Source organism: Lathamus discolor, chromosome 3 (assembly GCF_037157495.1).
Source record: "Lathamus discolor isolate bLatDis1 chromosome 3, bLatDis1.hap1, whole genome shotgun sequence".
Classification (NCBI taxonomy): Eukaryota; Metazoa; Chordata; class Aves; order Psittaciformes; family Psittacidae; genus Lathamus; species Lathamus discolor.
Window position 1 is genome coordinate 17,624,323 of NC_088886.1, and position 23,353 is coordinate 17,647,675.

At 53.0% G+C, this 23,353-nt stretch overlaps 3 protein-coding genes across 7 annotated transcripts; 1 reads left to right on the forward strand and 2 right to left on the reverse strand.

Annotated features, from left to right (window-relative positions):
- Positions 1-231: 231 nt before the first annotated feature.
- ILKAP (ILK associated serine/threonine phosphatase) lies at positions 232-13,191 on the forward strand. Its single transcript, XM_065673840.1, has 11 exons — positions 232-367; positions 1,142-1,207; positions 4,309-4,431; positions 5,158-5,284; positions 6,166-6,272; positions 6,744-6,837; positions 8,770-8,857; positions 9,221-9,342; positions 11,117-11,236; positions 12,620-12,701; positions 12,904-13,191. Exons 1-11 carry the CDS (start codon positions 322-324, stop codon positions 13,042-13,044), a joined length of 1,116 nt encoding a protein of 371 aa, XP_065529912.1. The 5' UTR covers positions 232-321; the 3' UTR covers positions 13,045-13,191.
- A 3,090-nt stretch (positions 13,192-16,281) lies between these two features.
- Positions 16,282-20,603, reverse strand: KLHL30 (kelch like family member 30). 5 transcript variants are annotated; one of them, XM_065673844.1, is made up of 8 exons: positions 20,224-20,603; positions 19,140-19,944; positions 18,890-19,055; positions 18,595-18,681; positions 18,231-18,386; positions 17,955-18,143; positions 17,288-17,433; positions 16,282-16,736 (listed from the first exon to the last, which is right to left on the reverse strand). In XM_065673844.1, exons 2-8 carry the CDS (start codon positions 19,911-19,913, stop codon positions 16,488-16,490), a joined length of 1,767 nt encoding a protein of 588 aa, XP_065529916.1. In that variant the 5' UTR covers positions 19,914-19,944; positions 20,224-20,603; the 3' UTR covers positions 16,282-16,487. The 5 variants fall into 5 exon arrangements, with proteins under 5 accessions (XP_065529916.1, XP_065529915.1, XP_065529913.1 ...); XM_065673843.1 differs by having other exon boundaries at positions 19,140-19,980; XM_065673841.1 differs by lacking the exon at positions 20,224-20,603 and having other exon boundaries at positions 19,140-20,211.
- Positions 20,604-20,758: 155 nt separating this feature from the next.
- ESPNL (espin like) lies at positions 20,759-22,523 on the reverse strand. The gene is made up of 3 exons (XM_065673847.1): positions 22,420-22,523; positions 22,150-22,323; positions 20,759-22,068 (listed from the first exon to the last, which is right to left on the reverse strand). The coding sequence occupies exons 1-3, from the start codon at positions 22,507-22,509 to the stop codon at positions 20,830-20,832; spliced, it is 1,503 nt and encodes a 500-aa protein (XP_065529919.1). The 5' UTR covers positions 22,510-22,523; the 3' UTR covers positions 20,759-20,829.
- Positions 22,524-23,353: the final 830 nt, after the last annotated feature.

Genomic DNA, 23,353 nt, shown 5'->3' on the forward strand with positions numbered 1-23,353 from the left:
AGGCTTCACATCCCCGCCGCGGGATTGGTCAGCCTGGGAAAGAAAGGGACGGGGCAACGGGATTGATTGGTGGAGAGGTCTCGCTTTCCAATTGGCGGGGCAGCCGCAGCCCTGCGGGGGTGTTTGACGGGGCGCCGCGGGGACTGGCAGAGCCCTTTGTGGGGCGGGGCCAACGGCGGCCTTCCGCTCCCGCCCCGTCGCGCGCCCACTTCTGGTCCGTCTGCGGGCGCTGATTGGCTGCGCGGGGAGATTGTCAGCCCGAGGAGGCGGAGCGGCGCCTGGGCGCGGGGAGGCGGCCTTGGCGGCGGCGCTGTGGGCGCCATGGATCTGTTCGGGGACCTCCCGGAGCCGGGCTGCTCGGCGGCGGGTGAGCGGGCGCTGGCCCCGCGGTGGGCGCCAGGCTCCCGTCCTGCGCTGTCGGCGCGGGGCCGCGGGGCCGGGACTCGCCCTGGCACGGCACGGCACGGCACGGCACGGCATGGCAGGCCGCGCGGCCGCGCCGGGCCTGCTGCAGCGCGCTGTGGGCAGCGAGCCTCTGCGGGCGCAGGTGCCGGCTCCGGGCCGCGCCTGCAGCGAGCGCACCGGGACGGTGATAGCTGAGCGCTCCCAGCGCTTGAGGGGCGGGGGAGAAGGGACCGGGGCGTGTGAGGAGGCGGCTGCAGGGGGGCATGGCTCGGTTTGGGTTTGTTCTGGTGTGGTTTCTGTGCCTTTCTCTTTCCCTGGGGCTCGTTCGGGCGCAGGGTGTTATCCGTGCGATTTAGGCCATGCTGGAGCCTTTTCCCTCACTGTGGTGCTGTGGGGTGTGGGGCTGTGGAGAGCTGTAACGTTACCTGAAATAAGTTGGTGCTTTCTTGGCCCCTCCCGCACTATCATATCTCAGTTTGGCTGGTGAGGGGTGGTAATGCACGTTGTGTGGATTGCTAGAAACCAAACAAACAAGTTGTTCTCAAGATAAAAGTTCACATCATCCCCTGGCAAGTGGTTGTCCTGCACAGGTAGGAGCTGCCTAAATTAGAGATGGATGAAAGTAGCTAAGGTTCTCCTCCGTCACTCCACCTGTGCTCAGCTGGAGGGCAGTCCTTCCGGAAACCACCCCCTGAGTGCATGCAGTGGGGCCTGACTTTGTCCTGGTGCCTTACAGGGAAGGAAGCCCAGAAAGGACCTCTCCTCTTTGATGATCTCCCACCAGCCAGCAGTGCTGACTCAGGTATGGGTGCTCTGTTTCCTATTTCTTCTATTGTTTTGGCTTCACATGCTTTCTGCATCAGCATCATTTTGAGATGAAACTAGTGCAAACCCTTTTCTTTGTTAGACAGGATAAAACCAGTGGGTTGATCGGATCAGCAGCTGTGTGCAGAGCAGCTACTCTCCTCCTGTGTAGTTTTTGTTTTTTAATTTATTATTTTGATAATCACAGAATGATTTGGGTTGGAAGGGACCTTAAAGCTCATCCAGTTCCAACCCCCAGCCATGGGCAGGGACACCTTCCACTAGACCAGGTTGCTCCAGGCCCTGTCTAGCTTGGCCCTGAACACTGCCAGGGCAGTGGGGCTTCTCTGGGCAACCTGTGCCAGAGCCTCACCACACTCACAGGAAAGATTTTTTCAATATGTAATCTAAATCTCTCCTCTGTCAGCCCAAAGCCATTCTGCCTTGTCCTGTCACTACAGGCCCTTGTAAAAAGTTCCTCTCCAGATTTCTTGTCAGCCTCTTTAGACACTGGGAGCTGCTCTGAAGTCTCCCTGGAGCCTTCTCTTCTTCAGGCTGAACAGCCCAGCTCTCCCAGCCTGTCTCCATAGCAGAGGTGCTCCAGCCCTCAAAGCATGTTTGTGGTCTCCTCTGGACTCTCTCTAGCAGCTCCACATTCCTCTTCTGTTGGCGGCCCCAAAGCTGGATGCAGGACTGCAAGGGGGGTTTCACCAGAACAGAGTAGAGGGAGAGAATCCCCTCCTTTGACCTGCTGGCCATGATCCTTCTGATGCAGTCCAGGACATGGCTGGTTTCTGGGCTGCGAGTGCACACTGATGGATCATGGTGAGCTTCTCATCCACCAGCATCCCCAAGTCCTTCTCCTCAGGGCTGCTCTCAATCCAGCTTCTGTCCAGCCTCTGTTTGTGCCTGGGATTGCCCCGACCCAGGTGCAGCACCTTGCACTTGGCCTTGTTGAACTAAATGAGGTCTTCACTGTCCCGCCTCTCCAGCCTGTCCAGGTCTCTGGATGGCATCCTTGCCGTGCAGTGTGTCGATTGCACCACACATCTTGTATCATTGGCAAACTTGCTGAGGGTGCACTGAATCCCACTGTCCATGTCACTGACAGAGATGTTGAACAGCACCAGTTGCAGTACTGACCCCTGAAGAATAGCACTTTTCACTGATCTCCACTTAGACATGGAGCCGTTGACCGCAGCTCTTTGAGTGCGACTGTCCAGCGAATTCCTTATCCACCACATGGTCCATCCACACCTCTTAAGATTACAGACAAGCATGTCATGTGGAACAGTGTCAAATGCTTTGCACAAGTCCAGGTAGATGACATCAGTTGCTCTTCCCATATCCACCAGTGCTGTAGCCCCATCATCAGAATGTTATAGATGTTCCATATTAAATACTTCCTGGAACAAATGTAAGTTTGCCCCCACCATCCAGTAACAGCAGTTAAAGTTTAGCTCACTTTGGTAAACTGGCATTTTATAATTTCCATGCTTCAGAAGAGGTAAGCACAGAGCATTATTCTCTCAGAGGGACAGAAGTTTTTAGTCCTTGCTTTTTCTGGTGCTCCAGGAAGAGGAGGCTCTTTACTCTTTGATGATCTTCCACCAGCCACCAGTGGTGACACAAGTAAGCCTCTGCTGACCTGCCCTTCTCAGGAAAACCCATGAGTGTAGCCTGTTATGTTGGCTGCACAGTAAGTTAACCTGTTGTCCAGGTTGGCTGACACTAATTATGGCAATCTGTTTGTAGCCTGATTGTTTAAATGTGGATTCTGGCTCTTTAGAAGTAAACTTCGGTTTGTTTGCAGAAGTACTTTAATCAGATTTTAGCCCTGTCATCTGTGCCTGAAAGCTCCATTCTTTGGAAATTAAAGTGTGTGCTTACAGGGAGCAAAGATGGTGGTTGTGGTTTAACCCCAGTCAGCAGCTAAGCCTACACAGCTGCTCCTTAATTCCTTCCTGAGTGGGATGAGGGAGAGAATTGGAAAAGCAGAAGTGAGAAAACTCACGGGATGAGATAAAGACAGTTTAATAAGTAAAACAAAATAAGGAATTTACCATTTCCCATCCGCAGGCAGGTGTTGGGCCATCTCCAGGAAAGCAAGGCTCTATCACATGTAACCGTTACTTGGGAAGACAAAATGCCATAGCTCCAGCCATCCTCCACACTTTTTTCTCCTTCCCCCAGCTTTATATGCTGAGCATAACATCATGGTATGGAATATCCTTTGGATCAGTTGTGGTCAACTATCCTGGCTGACACAGCCCCATACTAGCTACTATGAAGAATATTAACTCTACCCCAGCCAAAGCCAGCACATCTGCAGGGGCCTGGTGCTGCCACTGCCCTGGTTTCTGTTGCTTTTCTGCTGTGGGAACAGACTGCCACGTTGTTCCTAACTGTGGTCTGTACATGTCTAGAATAGAGGCTGTCTAGACTAGTGATCTGGTAAGGCTTTCTGCATGCAGCTGAGTGTTTGCTAGCACTTGGGAGGAGGTGAGATAATTTAGGGTACCATCCAAGAATAAGTCTCCCTAAGGAAAAGGTGAGGGTTCTCGTGGCATGGGAATCATAGTTTGCTTGCTAGCTTTTATTTGTAACATGTCTTCTGAAGTGCCAAATATGCACATTAAGAGTAGTAAAACACATTTCTTTGCATGACTCTGGGCACAATTTGGAGAGAATAATGATAATAATAAAAATCAGAAGTGTTCCAACCTGTAATATTAACTTCCTTAGCAGTTAATAGCAAAAAAGGCTGTTAGCTAAGAAACAAAATGTGAGTTGGTGGGGAGAATCCACAGCCTCCTAGCTAAACACAGCTGTGCTGTGCCTGAGGTAGGCCATGCAAAGTAAAGTGATCAAATCAGTCATGTGTGCTGTGGGTTGTACATGCTGAGTGAAGTTGTGTGTGTGCGTTTGTGGTCAGTTAATATGTCTTGTTTAGTGCTAACTCCGGTCACTTAGTACTGTGTGAGAGCACCAGCCTGCACCCCTGGGAGTGTTTCAGTATAAAAAGGACTTGCTGCTAAATTTGTGCAAGTAAAACACAGCTGGCAGATTTCAATCACCTGCATTTTTGCTTTCTTTCAGCTTCCAGTGCTACTGAGCAGGTCTCGTCAGCAGGAAGCCATGGGAAGGGGGAGAAGAGAAAGTCCTTGGAGGAGGAAGAAAAGAATGGCAGGGAAGAACTTGTGGAAAAGAAAGTTTGTAAAGGTTTTCAGACAGTTTGAAAACAAATGTACTTAATTTGTACTTTTGACATTGGGCTCAGTAAGTCCAGACCAAAGCTAAGCTTTAGTTCTTTAGTCTGCTTGTGTTTTCAGCCTCTTGTAGGGAACAGACTGCTGCAGCAGTCTGTGGAAACCCTTCTTGCTCCCTGGCACTCTGCCTCTGTCACCCAGGTCTTCTTACCAGCCCTGCTGAAGTGGCAAAAGCTGAGCAGCAAGCAGCTCAGCCTTTGCAGGATAAGTTCCTGTACTGCCAAGCGGGGTATTGATTGTGAAACTTCTGGAAGGCTAGAGCCACACCAGTTTCTTTTGCCACATCCACAAATCTCTCCACTGGGTGGCTGCTAAAAAAGAGACTTGCTGTTATATATAGGGCATTTGACTTCAGTGCGGGTGCCTGCCTGTCACGCTGTGCTTTGTTAATCTGCAGGTTCAGTCTCACACACTTCCCCTGCTCTCCCCACACCATTTAGTAAGAGCCCTGTCCGATGCCCAGCAGTCCTGCTTGGTTATAGCTGCCTGCCAAAATGGGGGCAAGCAACTTTCATAGCTGCTGACCTTGGGGTCACTTAAAATCCCATGTTACAAGTGCCAGAATAGGGTTCTGAAAGCTGAAAAGTGGTCACAGATTTACTGGGTTTTTTTTTTAGCCGGAGTTGAGAAGATGAAGGAGTTTGATTTGTGTGCATGTGTCTGCTTTCTTCCCCTTTAGGGTCAGTGGGCATTCTTGGATTGAAGGGTTATGTGGCAGAGAGGAAAGGTGAAAGAGAAGACATGCAGGATGCACATGTCATCTTAAATGATATCACCGAGGAATGCCAGCCTCTGCCCTCCCAGATGTAAGTGGGCCACAACTGTCAGAATAAAGCTGTGGATGGCAGCGATCACAAGGGTGAAGGAGCTCCAGCTTGCTTCAGCTAAGCCTATGATAGGATCCTTTTTGCTTTAAGCAGCTCATGCTCTTGACTACACCTGTGTCGTGTTGCGTAGTTTGGGCTTGTTGTTGGGAGACATGGATAGCTGTGTTCTGTGCAAATCACAAGACTGCTGTATACAAATACCTCCCTTTGAGTGATGCTCAGTGGATTTGGTCACTGACTTCACAAGGGTTGTGAGGGCCCAGTAGCTCTGGATATTGAGCCTCTTAGCCAAATGCCAGCATGGGTGTTTAGAGACCCTCCATTTAATTATAAGTAATGAGGCCTTGTGTTAGGGATTTTACAGTGTGTTTTACAGTTAAGTGTGCCATTTAACTGTGGCACTGGAGAATGCTCAAAGAAGGGAAACTCTTAATTGAAAAGCTGAAATCTTTCATCAAATAAACACATACAAGTGAGTGTAAGGGGGAATGTGTGTATTTAAAGGAATGCTTTCAAAGATTATCCTGATACGGGATCTAGCTGCTGAACTAGTAATTGTCCTGAGAGCTTCATGTTCTGAGTTATCTGAGTTTCTTGTCTATAGAATGGTTTCAACAATTTTAGGCATGGAAAGAACTGTAGGATTGCTTAGGCTGATTCTGTGTAGTGCTGGGGAGATGTAGTGCCCTTGAGCTTGAATGTGTGAGCTTATAGACTTGCTACCTTTGTGCCTTGGAGAACAGTATTTACTCAGTCTGGCCGATATGGGACAGGGCATTATGGAGATGAATGTTCTCGATCCCAATGTCTGGCTAACTGCCTCTCTTAGCCCCTTTCTGCGACACTTTGTTCCCTCACAGCACACGTGTCTCCTACTTCGCTGTGTTTGATGGTCATGGGGGAGTCCGAGCCTCAAAATTTGCAGCACAAAATATGCACCAGAACCTGATTAAGAAATTTCCTAAAGGTGAGAGGACTGAAACTAGGGCTATAAGACAACCGTCACCTTTTCTGCCTTGCAGTGGATCGGGAAATTGATTTATTCGGGCATCGTTCTACAGTTCCCATCCTTTATTCCCAGGGAGTTACTGCGAGAGTGCTTTGTCTCCTGGGGAAGAGGACTAGAAGCCTTTTTGGCAGAAGGGTACAAGTAGCCAATTGTGAACCACTAAACAAGTGTGAGATGCACTGTCGCCAGTTTTGGCAGCGCTGCTTCAAGCATGAGAATATACCTGTGGGGAGAGGGATGTGTCATAAATTCTTCATACATGCTACTGCACAGATTTTTGGTAGTGTGAACCCAGGATGTACTTTAGCTGCTCTGCACAGGGTCTGAGGGGTGCACTGGCTGACTGCATATTGAGTGGGTGAAGGGAGGGGCGGGGTACGTCAGGTACGTTTTAGCTGGAACTTAGTTGCTCTTTTCCCTGTCTGACAGGTGAGGTAGCCAGTGTGGAGAAAACTGTGAAGAGATGCCTTTTGGATACTTTCAAACACACAGATGAAGAGTTTCTAAAGCAGGCTTCCAGCCAGTAAGTGTAAATACTTCCAGTGCATTTGTATTTCTTTGCTTGCATCTCACAGACCTCAGTTTTGAGCAGGGCACAGGAAACTTGTGAGTTGTATCTATGCTTTGGCAAAACCCCAAAGCATAGATAGGTGTGCCAGGCTGCAACTGTGCTGTCTGAGTGCCTGCTAGAGCTAGATCATGGTGTGTTCTGGTCTTACTCTGTGGAAAGCAGTCTGTAGGACCCCTTAGACCAAAATCTGCCTTTGTAGTAAAGGAAGGAGACAAAATGTGACCAAGAGTGCACTTCTGTCCTTACCAGGGCATCTTGTTTGCCTTCTTTTTAAAGACTTGCCGTGTTGCTGAAGTGGCTAATCCCCTACTGTCTGAGATGGGATCTGTGTTGATGGCTTTGAAGTGTGGCAGGAGGGTATCTGTAGAGCAGTACTTTGCAGGCTGTTGTGTGCAGCTTTCTTTAGAGCTGCATTCCTGTTAGCAAGTGTGTGCTTGCCAGGTTGGAGCACATCTCTGAGGTTGTTTTTAATGCTGTGTGTTGAAAGACTTAACTCTCCCAAAGTAAGTTGAAGTTTTGCTTTCTTCCCATCTTTTGAAAACAGAGATGTTGAAGAAAAATGTTCCTCATCTTAAGCTTGTTTCTAACAGATTCTTCTAAAAGAAAGCTGAAAAGCACAGCAGCTACTTTCAGTGGGATAAATGCCAGCCCACCTTCCAGCTGAGTTTTGAGTGCAAGTTATCTTCTCTCAGTCTCTGCTGAACTATGTGGACTAGGGGAGATGTGGATTGCATTTAAAACACAGTCACTCTGCTGCCAGTCCTTTAAATGTTTGTGTTTATTTATTTCCCTCCCCACACACTCCCCCAGTGCACCTCAAACGCTGACTGAGAGCCTGGTGATGCATCTAATTCTGAGATTCCTTGCATACTTTCAATTTTAAGTATATTGCAGACTGGCTCAGTCTTTTAAGACTAATCAGATAAATGAGTTTGACCAGGCAAAAGGAAAAGAGCTTCTTTGAGTTTGTCACAACAGTGTCATTCCCAAACTAGTCTCCGTTTGGTCAGAAATATGATTTATGACAAAGGCACTACAAAGGATTTCTAGTGATAGCTGTATTGCTGACTAAATGAACGATCTTTATTCAGACGCACCTTCGAAGTTAGGAAAAACTGGATTACGTATGTTTAGAAATCAGTCTTTCAAAGCTAGTTTCAGTAAAGTGGCATTGTAGTTGGGCTTAATTGTGGGGAGGACTAGTCTGGCAGCTGTAATCTAAGAAAGGCTTCTCATTTTACTTGGAGCTCTAGACTTACAAGCTTAACTACAGCAAGTGAAATATCAGGAGAGTCACTGAATGGGTGGTGTTGCTGCTGAGGTGGGATTATGAGGACAGAGGCAGGTGTACTAAGAAAAAGTAAGGGATATTAAAGCAAAAAAGAAGGAAACTGCTGCAGTTGTGACTGTGCCTTCCTTTGCTGCAAATAAGGAGCCTTCTGAGGAGTTTGGGGAGCTTGTTTGCTTGCAGTGCTGTAGCTTCTGGGCAGCCACTGGGGCTGAGCCTGTTCCAGCCGCAGCTGAACTTTCCTGGGAGCTGGGTGTGTGAGGAAGGGCTGGTGTGGGGAGCATTGCTGGCAATATTTGAACCAGTTGGGCATTGACCATGCATTTAGAAGGTGGTACTGTGCAGTTCTGCTGTTCTTGTCCAGCTCACTATTCACCATCAACAGTTTCCATAGCTGCTTGAGGCAGCTGCTTTGGGTTTGTGCTAGCTGACTGTAGCATGTTGGCACACAACACTTCACAACACGCACACGCACGCACACACACACACTGGGACACACACACATAACACTTCCTTGAGTCCCTTGGGAGCCCTCTGTGACTATTTTCTTAAACATTGTTTTCCCTCCTTAATAATTTCATTCTTGTTCCCTTCAGGAAGCCAGCATGGAAGGATGGCTCCACCGCTACTTGTGTCCTAGCTGTTGACAACACTCTCTACATAGCCAACCTTGGGGACAGCCGGGTAAGCAGAATGAGAAGCCCACTGCTGGTGTCTTTATTCTTCCAACAGCTTTATTTACCCTGAAGGGTGAGGTGTGTGGGATGTTCCAGTTGCTGTGAGCTCCCTAAAAGTTCTTGCAAAGCATGTTGTTTTGGCTTGGTGCTCCCTATATGTTCCTACAAAGCATCTTGTTTTGGCTGAGTGCAGGGTACAGCTATGTTGTCTCCCATAAAACAACTAGTGTGCTAGCATTCTCTTGATGGAGCTAAATGTCTAACAGTATGTAAACATAGCCCTATTCACTGCAACTTGCAGCTCTCTCTCTCAAGAAGTTCTTCTGTAGTTTTGTTGTTGTTCACTCACAGAGGTCTTTTGTCAGCACAGGCGATTCTGTGTCGTTATAATGAAGACAGTCAAAAACATGCAGCCTTAAGCCTCAGTAAGGAGCATAACCCCACCCAGTATGAGGAGCGTATGCGGATACAGAAAGCTGGAGGAAATGTCAGGTAAATGCGTAAACGCTGTGAGCAGATCTAAACCCTAGCCCAACTATGGGCCTGAGCATTGAGTTTCTGGGGTTTCCTATACCCAGCGCTCATGGTAGTGACAGCCTGGAGAGAATCTGTTGCTGCCTGTGGGAGGCACAGCAATGCCTGAGGTGTTTAAGGATTCAGTAGCTTGAGTTGGTTGATAGGGGCTAGTTTGTTTCCCAGGGGCTTACAGTGGCAGTGAGGTGCTGTCCTGCAGAGGCAGGAACGCACTTGAAAGCCTGGCAGCATGATGCAAGCATGGACACGCTTAAGCTTGACCTACAGAGTTGAACTTGATTGTTTGTTAATGCTTACTGCACACTGTGGCATTGAATAGAATTCGCTTCCTTGCAGCATCACCTTTCCCCGGTGATGGTTTGAGAGGGCATGAAAAGCATTTGATGTTGGTTGGCGTTGCTCTCCTGGGGATTAGCTGAGGCACTGAGGAGGCCCACAGTAGGAGGGAGGTTTTTTCTGGAGCCATAGTAGGATTATGTTATATGTATTAATGTTATATATATTAATGTTCCTATGCATATGTATGTGCATGGCTGCTTGGGCAGCTGGTGCTGAGCACAACAGGTGTGTCTGATTTCTCTGTCTAGGTTTTCTTCCTTCTGTGAATGCTGTTTCTTGATTTAATGGTATTGTCACAGGAGAGAACTCTGTACAGGTGAAGTACCCTGGTGCCTGCAGAGGCAGAATGCCCTGTGGCAAGGAGTGGGTTCAGTTCTGTCACACTGCTATGTCTAGAGTGCCTTATTCCCCTTATCTCTGGAGAACAAAGCTGCTGCTTATGCTTAGCACTGATCTATCTTTGCACACAGGAAAGAAATGGGCCAGTGTCTCTTAGCTCTTTTTAGAATGGGAAACATCTCACTGGCTGCCTGGGAGCCTTTCCCACTGCTTACAGTTCAATATTTTGGACCCAAGAGAAAAGCTGCATAGTGTATGAGTATCAAATCTCTGTGACATGCTTTTGTGTTAAGCAAGGCTGTTTAGACTATGAGATGAATGAGCTGCTTTCTTTCCAGAGTGCACAGAAGAGCCTTTTGGGAAGAAGATGATCTGTTTTTGGAAAGGTGGAGTGTGAGAAGCTGCTTCTATTGGGGCAGCACTCAGTTAATTAGAAAAGTTTAGCAAGCAAAACTGCTTCCTAAGGAGAATTTTAACTTGGGTTTCACAGAACTGGTTGCTGTAGTCAGTGGTTAGTAAAGACTATATGATGAGGAGAAAGTGCCATGGTTCTTGCTCCTTGGAACTGCCCATAGCTGAGCCAATCTATAGTGGTTGGTGTCCTGATAGGCAGAGCACAGGAGAGGGACTGGTGGCTCAGACATGGTCTTGCCTGCTGCTGTTATATGCTTTTACTGAAATGCAATCTGTTGGATGCCTTGCCAAAAAATATGTGAATTCAAATGTTCACCTCCAGGAATTCAGCTCAGCATATAACTCTTATTTCCCTGGCTTGCTAGGCCAAGCAGGATTTGAGTTAGGGCAGGGAGATGGAAAAGAGCCTCGAATTCTCCTAACTTCATTTCTTCCTCCCCCTCTCCACTTGTTTCCCAAAGTTTCACGCAGATGTGCAGAAAGGGAATGAGACATTGAAGGGAAAATGGGAACTTGCTGGGGGAGTGAGTCAGGATTTGTAGGAGGCAACTGAATGCACCATGAAGCATGTCCTGGTCAGGCAGTGCAGTGAGATGTGCATGTGTGTGGAGGGCTCTCAATGTTTTCTTCCCTTGTGCAGGGACGGAAGAGTCCTGGGAGTGCTGGAGGTTTCCCGCTCCATTGGGGATGGCCAGTACAAACACTGTGGTGTTATCTCTGTGCCAGATATCAAACGCTGCCAACTCACAGACAATGACAGGTAAAGGGTGCCCTCACAGAGGGGGGATGGCTGCGTCCTAGGTCTGCTCAGCACTAGCACAAGCTGCACGACCCCGTGTGCTCTGCGGTTTCGCCCAAGGCACTTCAGATCATGCAGAATGAGAAGATGCTCTTACTGCTGCTGTCTCTCTGCTCCTGTTTCTTATCAGTGTAGTGGGATAATGCTGCTGCCTTACCCTGCCAAGATGCTGTGAAGGCTTCTGCTGGAGAAACTGGTCTTGTAGCAGTGACAACATACATGAGCCTTAGACTTCTTTCATCCTCTGAATAAGTTCACACACCACTGTTCAAGCATTTAGTTAAGACTTCAATCCTTGGATCCCCATCTTGTCCAAGAGTTGTTCCTTGCAGCTGTGGTGCCCGCAAATACTGTTGCATTTGACTCTGATATTTGAAGATTTGAGTTACTTTTCTAACATATGATTGGCAACGACAAATTGCTGTGAGCTTTTATGTCAGTATGACCCTGCAGGCCCTCTGAGGTGAGAATGTAACCCAGTACTGCTGCTTTTTCTGGGATTAGAGTTCCATATCAAGTGATCCACTAAAATATTTCTGGAGATATTCTGAGCATCAGCTCTGAAATGATGTCTTCAGAGATAGGCACTGCTCTGGCAGGCTGGACATCTCTGTGGGATGCCTGTGGTTTTCCTTATCCAGTAATTGTGGTTAGGGCTTCTGGTTAATGCAGTCTCCTTTGCAGGCAGGGAGTGCACAGCAGGCTGGCTCCCTCATCCTCTGAGCTGAGACTCACTTCTCCTGGTCTTGGCCTTTGTATCCCCTCAACCGTCTGCAGCCTGCAGGAGTACTTACGGCAGAGGTTTCCAATCACAATTATGCTTCTCTTTCTGGGTTAAGCTGCCTGGTTTTCTTTTGAATGTTTCTATTTAAATTAAGATATCACATACCTCAGGGGTGTGGAAATGTAAAGGATTTAAAGTGGTGCACATACTGGCTGTGTTTCTCTTATTTACTTGTGTTAGCTACTTTACAGGGAAACTAGGTGAATGAAAAGGGCTCAAAGGAAAGAAGCAGTCCTAAAGAAATAATGGAGGTTTCCAGCAGGGCATGGTATATGGCCTCGGCTAACAGTGCAGTACCAGTGCGTCTGCCAGGATGTCTTGTTCTAGGTCTTACATTGGTTGCTTGGATCTTTGTGTTCTTTGAATTTCTTCAGCTCTGTGAATAGTAGGTTCTGGAGCACCAGAGGACATCTGGTGTTTCTGAGGGATTTTCAGATGAGATTTATAGCACCTTCCGTTTGGATTGGAGCGTGGGTACTCATAAAATAGCTTGGAGGGATTTTGCTGTAACTGGGGTGCCAACGATTCAGCTTTGGATCTTGTCTCTGCTTGATTTCTAGGTTCATTCTGATAGCATGTGATGGCCTCTTTAAAGTCTTTACACCAGAAGAAGCTGTAAACTTCATTGTTTCCTGCCTTGAGGTGAGGAGAAGGCAGTTGGTGGCTGGGCTTGTCAGGGCAGGGCACATGAAATGGAATGATTCTGACTTGCAGAAATGTACTTCTGCCGGATATCCTCCCTTATACCTGAGGCTGTCCTTACTTGTTTTGCACTTTGTCCTTATTTGGGGCACTTACATGCTTTGTTGGGAGCAATCAGTATTGTCTTTCCTTGTCCCACCAGGATAAAAACATCCAGACGAGAGAAGGGAAGCTGGAAGCAGATGCTAGGTATGAAGCTGCATGTAACCGACTGGCCAACAAGGCAGTACAGCGAGGGTCGGCGGACAATGTCACAGTCATGGTGGTGCGGATAGAGCACTGAGAGATGAGGAGCGGCAGTAGGTTCCCCAGCTTCTGGCGGATGTAAGGAAAGGGAGAAGTCGGGGTGTGTGCATGTGTGGCCAGGGGAGGGAGGGTCCTGCTGGATGCTCTTCAGTGTAAATAAAGTTGGGTTGTTTTTTTTCTAGTAGTTGCAGTTCACTTGGCTAACAATGTTTTCTAAGTGTCTGCCAGAGTGGATCAGCCTATGGGGGAATCTCGTCCTGTCAACCCTCCGTGAATGTCTTGGCAAACCAAATAAATCCGTTTGGCAGAGGTGCTAGCAAGAGCAGGTATCTGTGGGCATGAACTCTGACAGCTGGTGTAGTTCTGCTGTTCATTACTTTGAGCTTTGTATGAGGCCTTGAGAGAGTCATGAACTCTTAGGACTTGGTGGGAGCTCCCAGTCAGGCTGTACCGTATGGACTGTGCAGTACCCAGGCCACTGACTTGGGATGTGGTGTGGGCTGTCTTAGCGCTGGGAAGGAAATCTTCTGGTTCTGAAGCTGAGTTGTGAGGTTGCATGCAGCTTGAGTGATACAAACACCGCTTTCAGAGCAGCGGTGTACCTTCCCTCTGTTTGCAGAAAACAATGGGGTTTTGTCCCAGTTGCCGATACAGCAAAAGTTGCTGGAATTTGCTTCTGATGTTTATTGGGAAAATGTTTTCACTAAATGGATCTGTCAGGCAGCTGAGATACAGGCAGGTCCTGTGCTTGTCTGTGTGCTATTTGAGGAGCAGGCATCTCGGGTTTTAGGTACTTGTTGCTATTAAGTGTCTGGTATCTCATCCTGTCCCCATTCCTCCACCAGCTGTTGCTGCAGAGTCAGTGTTGTTTTCCAGAGAAATACTGGCTTCAGACCAAGTGACAGAGTGAAAGCTAAACCAAGTGGGCTACCAAAGAACCTAAATTCCAGATTATGCAAGTTTCCCGTTATGTGAGTCAGAGGTGCAATGAGGGAGATGAGCCACTGTGTCTGTGGTTTCTTGCCCAGCCTCCTTGCTCAGCATGAGAAACTGTGTAGTCTTTGAGGGATGTTGGTACTGTGGTACCTGCCATTTTGTGCATAGTCCTGTGCAGGGTTGTGAGGCTTCCTTGTATCTTTCCTGCTCCCCATGTTCCCTGAAGCTTTGGGAGATGGTCCTAGATCCTAGGCTGTTCATTTTCTTGAGCACACAAAACCTATCCTGTTGTTTGGGACAGGTGGCTCGACCATCTCATCCATTTGTGTTAAAGCAGAAGTCAGTTAAGCTAAAGTTCATGGGTCTGTGCTAACGCTTCAGCTCACTTGGTCTAGCTTGCACTAACTCTTCACTTCTGTAGAGTACTAAGGAAGGAAGTGGGCCTCCAGCACATACAGTAGGTAGTGCTTGCCACTGCCACCTTGTTCTGCTCCCAAATATTCCTGCATACTCTGATGTAAGGTTGCACTGCTGCTTCTGCTCTTGAAAAGACAGATTTGGAGAGCCAAGATGGAGCAGCACGGACTTAGTCGATCTGTGGCAAAAGAAACCCTGATGGCAGATCTCAGAAGGGCGGCTTGCCCTCCCTTCTCACCTCCCTGCTTTTCACAGCTTTTGGGCTGGGAAGAGGTGTGTGCTGTCCTGTGAGAGCTGAGCCAAGCACCCACCTCTGGTGCTCCCTCCAGGAGGCACCTCTTAAGTCCAGCACAAGAGCTGGTGAGAGAAGTATCAGCTTGTCCTTCTCTGTCTTCTCTTCCCCTTCCTCCCTCTTATAAAAAAATGAAAACTTAAAAACACAACTCCAACTTGGAACATAACACACGGGAGAGCCATCCTGAGTAAGGTCCAGCCCAAGGAGACTGCCTCTCCCCTGCCTGTGTGCCTGGATCCCTCAGGGAGTGTGGGGCCAGGTGCAGTTCAGGCTGTCTCGCAGTGTTGCTGGCACAGCTTACGCGCAACTAAGAAATAAACTGTGTGGCTCCCTTGCCCCATGCCCAGCCTGCCTGGGTACCACTCCTGCAGCCCTTGCTCAGGCACGTAGCCCTGTGCCCATCCTTGCCTCGATGGCTTTCGGAGACAAAGCAGGGAGTGTATCTGTGGTGCCCACAGCCTGGGCCCTGTGCCATGGGCAGGGAATGCCTGGTATGGAAAACCATGGGGGAGGAATTTGCTTTAATCAAATGTGCAGTGTTATCAGGACATTGCTCTGCTTTGAAGATTAGTTGCAAAGGACAATGGCTTTTGCCAGCAAACATTTGCTGCTAATACATTGCAGGGAAGCTAAAGTGATACAAGTAACCTGGTTTCTGCTGCTGGGAAGCTGGGCAGGGAAATCTGCTGAGAGAGAAATTACTTAAAGCCATTCCCCCTTGTCCTGTCACTACATGTCCTTGTAAAAGTACCTCTCCATATTCTCTTTAAGGCCCCTTTAAGCACTGGAAGCCGCTCTAAGGTCTCCCTGGAGCCTTCTCTTCAGGCTGAACAAGCCCTGTCTCCATAGCAGAGGTGCTCCAGCCCTGGAAGCATCTTTGTGGCCTCCTCTGGACTAACCTGAGCAGCTCCACATCCCTCTTGTGTTGGACAACCCAACTGAAACCATTCTATAGTTTCCCTGGCCCAAAAATGACAGTGCCTGGCTCTGCCGCCCAGCTCCATGGTACCTCATCTCTGCTGTCCCCTGCTCCTGTTGTGCTGTTCCCCCTTGGCCCCTCCTTCCTACAGCATGCCCCAGGGCTGGCGGATATTTTTCAGCAGAAGCTGTAGCTCCTTGAGCAGCTCTCCTGGCACAGCGGGTCCCAGCGAGTGCAAGGGCAGTGCCTGGAACACAGACTTGCACAACAGCCTGGGGTGATCTTCCTGGAGATAGGCCACTGGCTGTTACAAGTGACCCCCTGTATGTAAAACCCTGTGTGGTCCGTGGGGCTCACCCCAATCCACTGTGTATTTTTAATGCTTCAAAAGTAGAAACCTAACACAGAACAGCTGAACCATCAAATGACTCTGGAGCAGGTCTCACACTTCAGTCTTGGCAAGCAAAGTGCTGGAGAAGTTCGGGTGTCAGGAAAGAGAGGATTCACCCAATCCCCCTCATGTTCCCCCATGCTAGATGTCAACATTATGGGGAAAGGGGCCGTGGCCACCAAGCAGCAATGCCAGTCTGATGGAATAGGCCACACTTTGGGAGGCCTCTAAATACTCTAAAAGCTTTGTGTTTTTGGAGGATGGGGAAAAGGCAGTTCTTAAAGAAACCAAAACCAAAGCACCAAACGAAAAGAGGGTGTGTTAGCCAAAGCATGTTTATAAGGAAAAGTCTTTTCCCAGTGGTGGCTGGGCAGGGGAATACACATGCTCCTGATGCCCTGGGCAGCTCGGCAGAGGGGTTTCCATTTCCCCCCACTCTGCAGAGTTGAGCTGGTAGAGAGGAGAGGCAAGAGGGAAAGGAGCAACTGCACAGGGTGACAGGCAATGCTACAGGCACTCCTACTACCTACGGTCACCCTGGAAAGCCTCTGTCCACTTGGAGGTGTCCATGAAGATGGAGGAGGAGCTGTGGAAGAGCCACAGGCAAGGCAGGGAGCCCTCCCGTGTCCAGAGGTCCTTGGTGCAGTCGTACACCTCCATTTCCACCCGGTAGTCCCCGTTCATGCCCTTCCAGTGGCCGCCAGTGACGAAGAGCCGGTCACCCAATGCCACCATCCCGCCATTCTCATGGAGCGTGTGGAGGAGCTGCACCTGTGTCAGGGTTTCAAGCATCTCACCCTGGTGAGATGATTGGGGCCTTCCTCGGGGCCCTCCCAATCCCACTGAAGAGGAGATTAACCCACCAGGAGCATCCCCCTTGCTCCATCCCCCCTGCAAGGTTTGGGAGTCCCTGCAGGCACGTCTTGCTTTTAGCAGCATCTCCGTGTTGTGCTTGTATAGGAGCAAGGTTGGGGGTGCTTTGGAGGGCCTGGGGTGAGCGGAGGGGACAGGCAGGATTTTGTTAGTGCAAAGGCAGGAGGCTTGCAAGCCCTGCTGGAAAACCCTGGTCCTGTGGGCTTCTGCATTGTGAACACTGCTTAAAAATCAGCAACTCTGTACAAAAGCCATGCTCCTACTGTGGGTGACGGTGGAGCAGGGAAGGAATGATTGGGGCATCTTCAGGTCCACAGGGGTTAGTAGAGCCAATGGATGAGCAGGCAGGAGGGAGCAGGAGTCAGGGTACGGTTGTGGGGTGCTGATGGGGAGGGAACACCTGCCCCACCTCCCTAGGAGTGCTTTGCCCCAGCCCACCATCCCACTACCTTCTGCCAGATGTTGGCCTCTGGGTCATACACGTGGACCTTCTTGGTGTTGTCCCCAATAAGGTAGATGAGCCCACGCAGGGTGGCACAGCGCGGGGCAGAGAGGTATTTGGGGATGAAGGGGGATGTGATCACACTCCACAAATCTGCAAGGAGCAGCCGTCAGCAGTGTGTCCCACCCTTGGTTCTTCATGCAGCTGCCAGTGACCGAAAAAAGCATTGCCTAGCCCATGGCTATTTAAGGGGCAGTTTGTTAAGAGCAGCCAGGCAAGATGGCACCCGTGGTCCCCATTCCAGATGAGGCTCTTGCATTAAAAAATTGGGGGTGGGGATATTTTTTGTAGTGGTAGTGTGGGAGACCACCACCCGAGGAGGTGGCATTGTCACAGGGGTCTGGCTTCTCCCTAAGTCGGGCAGTATTCCCCCACCCCTCTGCCCCAGGGATCCATCTCCACTGAAGCTCTGGGCTGGGCTGTGCTGCCAGCAGCTATACTCCTGGCTGGCACCCTACCCTGTGCCACAGCCATCACCAGAACCCCATTAGCACCCAGTCACATCCCACAAGAACATGCCCAGTGGCACAGGATGTTGCCTGCCTGGGGGGTCACCCTCAGTCCTGCTTCCCAGGAAGGTGTTGGTGGGATGCAGCGGCAGGGCCAGCTCTCACCTTGGACAGGGTTGTAGCACTGCAGGGTGAGTGCATTGTACTTGACGGCACAGGAACCCACCAGGTAGAGCTTGCCCAAGCAGCTGGCGGCTGCAAAATTGCTCACATACTTGAGGGCCGGGCTGATGGCACACCAGCTCTTGTTGTATGGGTCATAGCGCTCCACCTCCACCACATCCACCGTCGTCCCTGCAAGGTGGCAGGACACTGCCCACTGCTCTGGGGCACCCACAAACCCCTGCCCCAGCAACACCCACAGGGTCTTTGCAGCCTTACCCCCAATGACATAGATCTCGCCATTGAGGACGGCACTGGTGTGGTTTGTCCGCGCTTTCAGCATGGAAGCGATGGGCTTCCAGGCACCATTCCTGGGGCAGAAGCACCAGGCCTGAGTTGTTGACCATGTGTCGTTCTGGGACCCACGGGAGCCACCTGGGGAGGGACAGGTCAGGTGGACACCCATGAGTGCAGCCATCTCTGGGCATCCCCTCCCAGATCCACCCAGAAGGGGAGCTAGAAGAAGGCTTTGCTGGGAGGGGAGGGTAGCCCCTGGCCCCATGCCAGTGCTCTGTGCCCACATCTTTGTCCTTCACCTTCCATCCCCACTCCCTGGGGACAACCACCCCACACTAGCACCTACCTGTGACATAAACATCGTTGTTCAGAGCCACCAGGGAAAAGCCCCATTTGTTGTAATCGGGGAAGTCAGGCAGAGCCATCCATTGCCCTGAAACCCAGCAGAGCCAAGTGATGACCCCCCTGTCAGACAGTGATCATGCTTTTAAGCCAGCCCTGTTTAATTCTTTCCCCCCGCTTTTTCCCCAGTGCCCCTCCTGACACCAGATCATTTGGCAAGAAGTGGCTTTGGGGTAGATGGAGGGTTAATTAACATGTAACGAGTGTACACTTGCCCCATCCATGCCATGCACACTTACTACTTTTGGGGTTGTAAAAGGCAAAGTTCCTGGGGGTGACCGGCATCTGCAGCCCCCTGTCCTCATCCTCTCCCTCCTCCAGCACACGGCCACCGACCACCACCAGCACCTCCTCCAGCTTCTGCAGTGAGGTGGGGGAGTTCTGCACAGCTGCATCGCTCTGGCCCTGATGGAGAGGCCAGGACAGGACCATCAGGGTCCAAGCTGAGCCACCAGCCTGTGGAGTGGGATTTGGGGCAGGGGTACCCACCGTGGTGCGGGATCGTGTGACGAGGGCCTTGCTGGCATCTGAGTCACGGATAAGGGGCTCAGTGGTAAGCAGGTTCTGCAGGTACTGGTCGGGCAGCAAGACGAGGTGCGCCAGCTCCAGCAGCTCAGGAAGGAACTGGGCTCGGGACCCCGGGTCGTGGCGTACCCAGCGCAGCACAGCCTCAGCCAGGCTCTGCTCCTCCTGCACCTGCAGCTGGTCCTTGGAGAGGTAGACAGCCAACCTCTCCTTGGAGAGCTGGAGGAACTCCTCCTGCAGAGAGACAGCTTCAAAGTTCTCCTGCAGGAAAGACCAGGCCTTGGAGGAGACCTCAGGGCAGCCGTGGCTCTCGCCGAACTCGCAGATACCTAGGCAATTGGTGGCATCCATCTGCTGCCGGAGGTAGCGGCTGCAGACCTTCTGGATAGTGGGGAAATGCAGCTGGCTGGAGGTTCGCATCAGCCCCTCCACGTTGTCCTGGTTGATGGTGACCTTCCCCGTGTAGGCAAAGTCGAGCAGCATCTCCAGGGCACCAGGGTCCACCTCTTTCAGCTCCACCCGCGCTGCAATGCTCTCGGCGAAGTCACCGGAGAACATGGCATAGAAGTAGTGGCTGCAGAGGGCCAGGATGCCGCGGTGGCAGGGGAACTCCCGCCTGCCCGCCACCAGCGTCACATCTGCCAGCTTGGGGTTGGCGCGCAGCCGCTGCAGCCCCTCCAGCATGCCCTGGGCATGTGAAGGCAGGCAGAAGTCAAAGTCGTCCACATTCCTCACCATGGTGCTGGGGATGAGCGCAGTGCCTCGCTGGCTGACAGAGCCCCCGCGGAGCGTGGCAGGGGTGCCCCTGCCAGGAAAAGGCGATGACATCTCCCTCCCTCCGCACAGCCGCACCTTCCCAGCGCCTGATCTACAGGCGCAAGCAGGGACCAGGGAGGTGCTCCCTGGACCAACCCCCTTCCCACTTCCACCGGTGGCCTCCCCATGCTCCACAGCTGCCCTGCCGGAGCTGCCACCGACTTTTAGGGGGTGGGGGGTGGTGTTTGGGGTGGGTTCGGACCCGCCCTGTCTCGCTCCCTCCCGCTCTCACCTGGGCTCTGCAGCCCTCCAGCCAGCCCGCCGGGAGGGAAGTGGCCGCCGTCCGGCACTGGGGAGGGACGCTCTTGTTGAGGCTCGGGACCCAGCCGGGACAGGGCAGCGCACTATTTTTAGGCGGCACTGAGACACCGCTCCCTGCTCTTAAAGGCACCGTGCAGGCAGAGCTGCCTGCTCCACCCCATCCCTGTCGCCCCGTGACTTCGCTGTTTTGGAAGGCATCCCTCTGCAGCCAGCTGGGCACCACCAGCCTGGGTGTTCCTGCAGCACCGCCCCTACCTTCCGGTCACTGGGGGTCCCTGCGATGTCCCTACTCCCTCTGGCTATCGTTATAATGTGTTAAATATAGGATGTTATCTCACCCCTCCTGGCCACAGATAAACAGCGGCAGCCGCCTCACCGCGGGGAGTGAGGCCACCCCAGGGGCCAAAACACTGGTCCTGCAGGGGGTGGGAGGGGGTCAGGGTGCTGGGGCGGTCCCCCTTGCACGCAGATAGCTTTCTCCATCACCTCGGGAAGCTTCGCTCAGCTCAGACAGAAAAAAAAAGGCCTTTATTGCAGCCCGCGGTTTCACACGGCCCTCCCCGCCAGCGGGTGGGCATCACTCCTCTAAGCTGAAGATCTCGGCTTCCTTCTCCTTCCAGAAGGCGAAGCTGCGGTCGATGTAACGGCAGATCTCCTCCCCATCTCCTCCGGCCTCCCCCAGCCGCCAGGCTGAGCTCTGGGGGGATCCGAAATACTTCTCCTTGATGTCCTCAAAACTGTCCTGCCAGCCCCGCCGGCCGGCTGCGATTTCGTCGGTGACGGCGCGGTGGAAAGCACGTACCGCATGCCAGCCATGCCGGCCCAGCTGCTCGAACACTTCGAAGCAGAGGAGGTGGCGGCCGCGGCGCTCCTCGGGGGACAGTTCCTGCTCCAGGATGCGGAAATAGCCCAGCATGAAGAGCTCCAGCGACAGGCTGTCGTAGTCTGCCGCCTTCCCCCCGGCCAACACCACGAACTGCTCCGGCGAGAGCAGGGCGCTGGTAGGGGGCGGCGGCGGCGGGGGGCGGCGGGAGGCAGCTTCTCGCCAGCCTCCCAGAAGCCGCTGGATGGCCTCCCTCTGCCGCGCCAGGCGGACCGGTCCCCATTCCCCAGTCGCCGCTGCCCCCCGGGGGTCCCCGGAGGCCGGCAAGGAGGGCCCGTAGGAGGAGGACCGTTTCCAGTGGCTCAGGAAGAGCATCACGATCCGTTCCTTCCTCAGGCTGCCCCACTCCGGCCCCGGCCCCAGGGATCCGCCGCCGCCGCCGTCGGAGAACCCCTCCTCGCAGCTGATGCCCGAGTCGCTGGCGGCCTCCGTACCTTTCCCTCCGGCCGCCTTCTCTTCCACCGCTCCCCAGGCGGGCTCGAAGGCCCCGCGGAGGCTGCGGACGCAGACCCCGTACTGCCGGATCTCCCGTTGCGCCAGGCTGCCCGCCGTCTCTCGGGGCTGCCCGACGGCGGCTGCGGGGGGCGCGGCGGGGGGAGCAGGGACAGAGGAGACCCGCGCCCCCTCGGCGTGTGCCAGCATCGCGGCCAGGCTGCTCACGGCTCCCGCCAAGCGGCCACACCAGAGGGGCAGCGGCTGCCCGGGAGCGGGCGGGGGGCTGCGCACGGTGATGCTGAGCAGCGGGGCGGGCAGGAGGGCGCGTAGCTCCCGCGCCAGCCGCCGCAGCTCGCTCTGGTACGCCTCGCCCCGCCGCCGCAGCCGCAGGCTCTCCACCGTCCGTTCCAGATGCTGCAGGTCTGCCTCGGTCAGCAGCTCCCCGAAGGGGCCCAACATGGCCTGACGGGAGGGCGAAAAGCTCCAGGAGCCCTCGTCCTGCGGAGAGTGTCCGTCAGCGGGCGGCCCCCGGGCTGGCAGCGTGGGTCCGGTCTCTTCCCATCCCCGGGACGCCCGTACCTGGCCGCCCTCCTCCTCCTGGCCCACCAGCCGGGCTCGCAGCCGCCGCACCATCACCTGCCTCTTCCACTCGTGGATGGGGCGGCCCCTCTCGTCGTGTGTGGGTACCAGGAAGTCCGCTTCTGCCTCCGCGGGGTCCAGCCCCGCGGGTTCCGCCGGCTCGGCAGCTCCATGCTGCGGGGGCAGAGTCACGGGAAGACCGGGGGTGGGTGGGTGGGGGGCAGATCGAGGGGGATAGGCCGGGGGCCGCGGGTGGAGCCAGGCACCTACCGGGTGGGCGAAGAAGGGCGCCGGGATCCTGGCTCTCTGGGAGGGCCTGCGGAGCTTGAGCTCCGCCGGTACCAACCCGCCGGGCTCCATCCCCAGCCGGGCCGGGTGGCTGCTGCGGGGAGAGGCGCAGGATTCCTCCTGGAGAAGGAGGGCAGGCAAGGGGAGATGCCTCCCTCCCAACACTTCCAGGGTTTCCCAGGAGGGACAGGGTAAGGGGTACCCCGTGAGGATGCCCCGCACATCACCCCAGTTCTTGAGGGAAACCTTTCCCGGGAAAGACCCACTGCTGAGCGTTTCCGTCAGAAAGGGGATGGAGCTGCAGAGCATCTGCTGTGCCTTCTTTCCCCGGGGGACATCGCGATGCCCCCGCAGCTGAGGACCAAGCCCGGGGCCACCCACATCTCCGCCAGCTCTTCTCCGGGTGCCCCGTGCCCACGGAGGGCTGGCTTTTCCCAGGGGATGGGGGCACCCACAGCCCCAGCGGGGCCTTACCTTCCGCGGAGTGGGGGCTGAGCCAGCGGCAGGGGACAGGAGGCACCTGGGAACCCGCCGCTGAGCTCAGGAGGTCGGGTCCTGTCCGGGCAATACCCAAAAGTGGGTGCAGCTGCACCCCTGTTCAAGAAGCAATGCTCAGTACTGGGCAGGAGGGAAGGCTGGAGGCTGAGCAGCCCTGGAGCGGGCTAAGGCCTCGGCTGCAGCGCTGGGGCAGGGAGTGCACTGAGCGTTGCATTAATATTTCACCGGAGCATCGAGTGGCAGTGCTAGAGCTCAGTGGGTGGCATCGGCACCAGTCCTGGAAATAGTGGCTCGGTGGCTTGGCTCCAAGCCTTGTTCCGCTCTTCGGGCCAAGAGAGAATGGCCAAAGCTGGTCACTGTGCCTACCTCCACGCTAGGTTTTGGGGACAAGAAGTGTTTTGCATTGGCTGGCACATGG

What these genes read in the sequence shown, in the direction of transcription:
- KLHL30 (XM_065673841.1), bottom strand. Translation starts at nt 20,003, where the DNA reads ATGTCATCGCCTTTTCCTGGCAGGGGCACCCCTGCCACGCTCCGCGGG. An exon ending in CTTTTACAACCCCAAAAGTA is followed by an intron (nt 18,682 to 18,889) that starts GTAAGTGTGCAT and finishes GCTGGGTTTCAG; the next exon opens with GGCAATGGATGGCTCTGCCT. An exon ending in CAACGATGTTTATGTCACAG is followed by an intron (nt 18,387 to 18,594) that starts GTAGGTGCTAGT and finishes GTCCCTCCCCAG; the next exon opens with GTGGCTCCCGTGGGTCCCAG.
- ILKAP (XM_065673840.1), top strand. Translation starts at nt 322, where the DNA reads ATGGATCTGTTCGGGGACCTCCCGGAGCCGGGCTGCTCGGCGGCGG. An exon ending in GGAAAAGAAAGTTTGTAAAG is followed by an intron (nt 4,432 to 5,157) that starts GTTTTCAGACAG and finishes CTTCCCCTTTAG; the next exon opens with GGTCAGTGGGCATTCTTGGA. An exon ending in CTAAAGCAGGCTTCCAGCCA is followed by an intron (nt 6,838 to 8,769) that starts GTAAGTGTAAAT and finishes TGTTCCCTTCAG; the next exon opens with GAAGCCAGCATGGAAGGATG.
- ESPNL (XM_065673847.1), bottom strand. Translation starts at nt 22,509, where the DNA reads ATGGAGCCCGGCGGGTTGGTACCGGCGGAGCTCAAGCTCCGCAGGCCC. An exon ending in CGCCCTTCTTCGCCCACCCG is followed by an intron (nt 22,324 to 22,419) that starts GTAGGTGCCTGG and finishes CTGCCCCCGCAG; the next exon opens with CATGGAGCTGCCGAGCCGGC. An exon ending in AGGAGGAGGAGGGCGGCCAG is followed by an intron (nt 22,069 to 22,149) that starts GTACGGGCGTCC and finishes CACTCTCCGCAG; the next exon opens with GACGAGGGCTCCTGGAGCTT.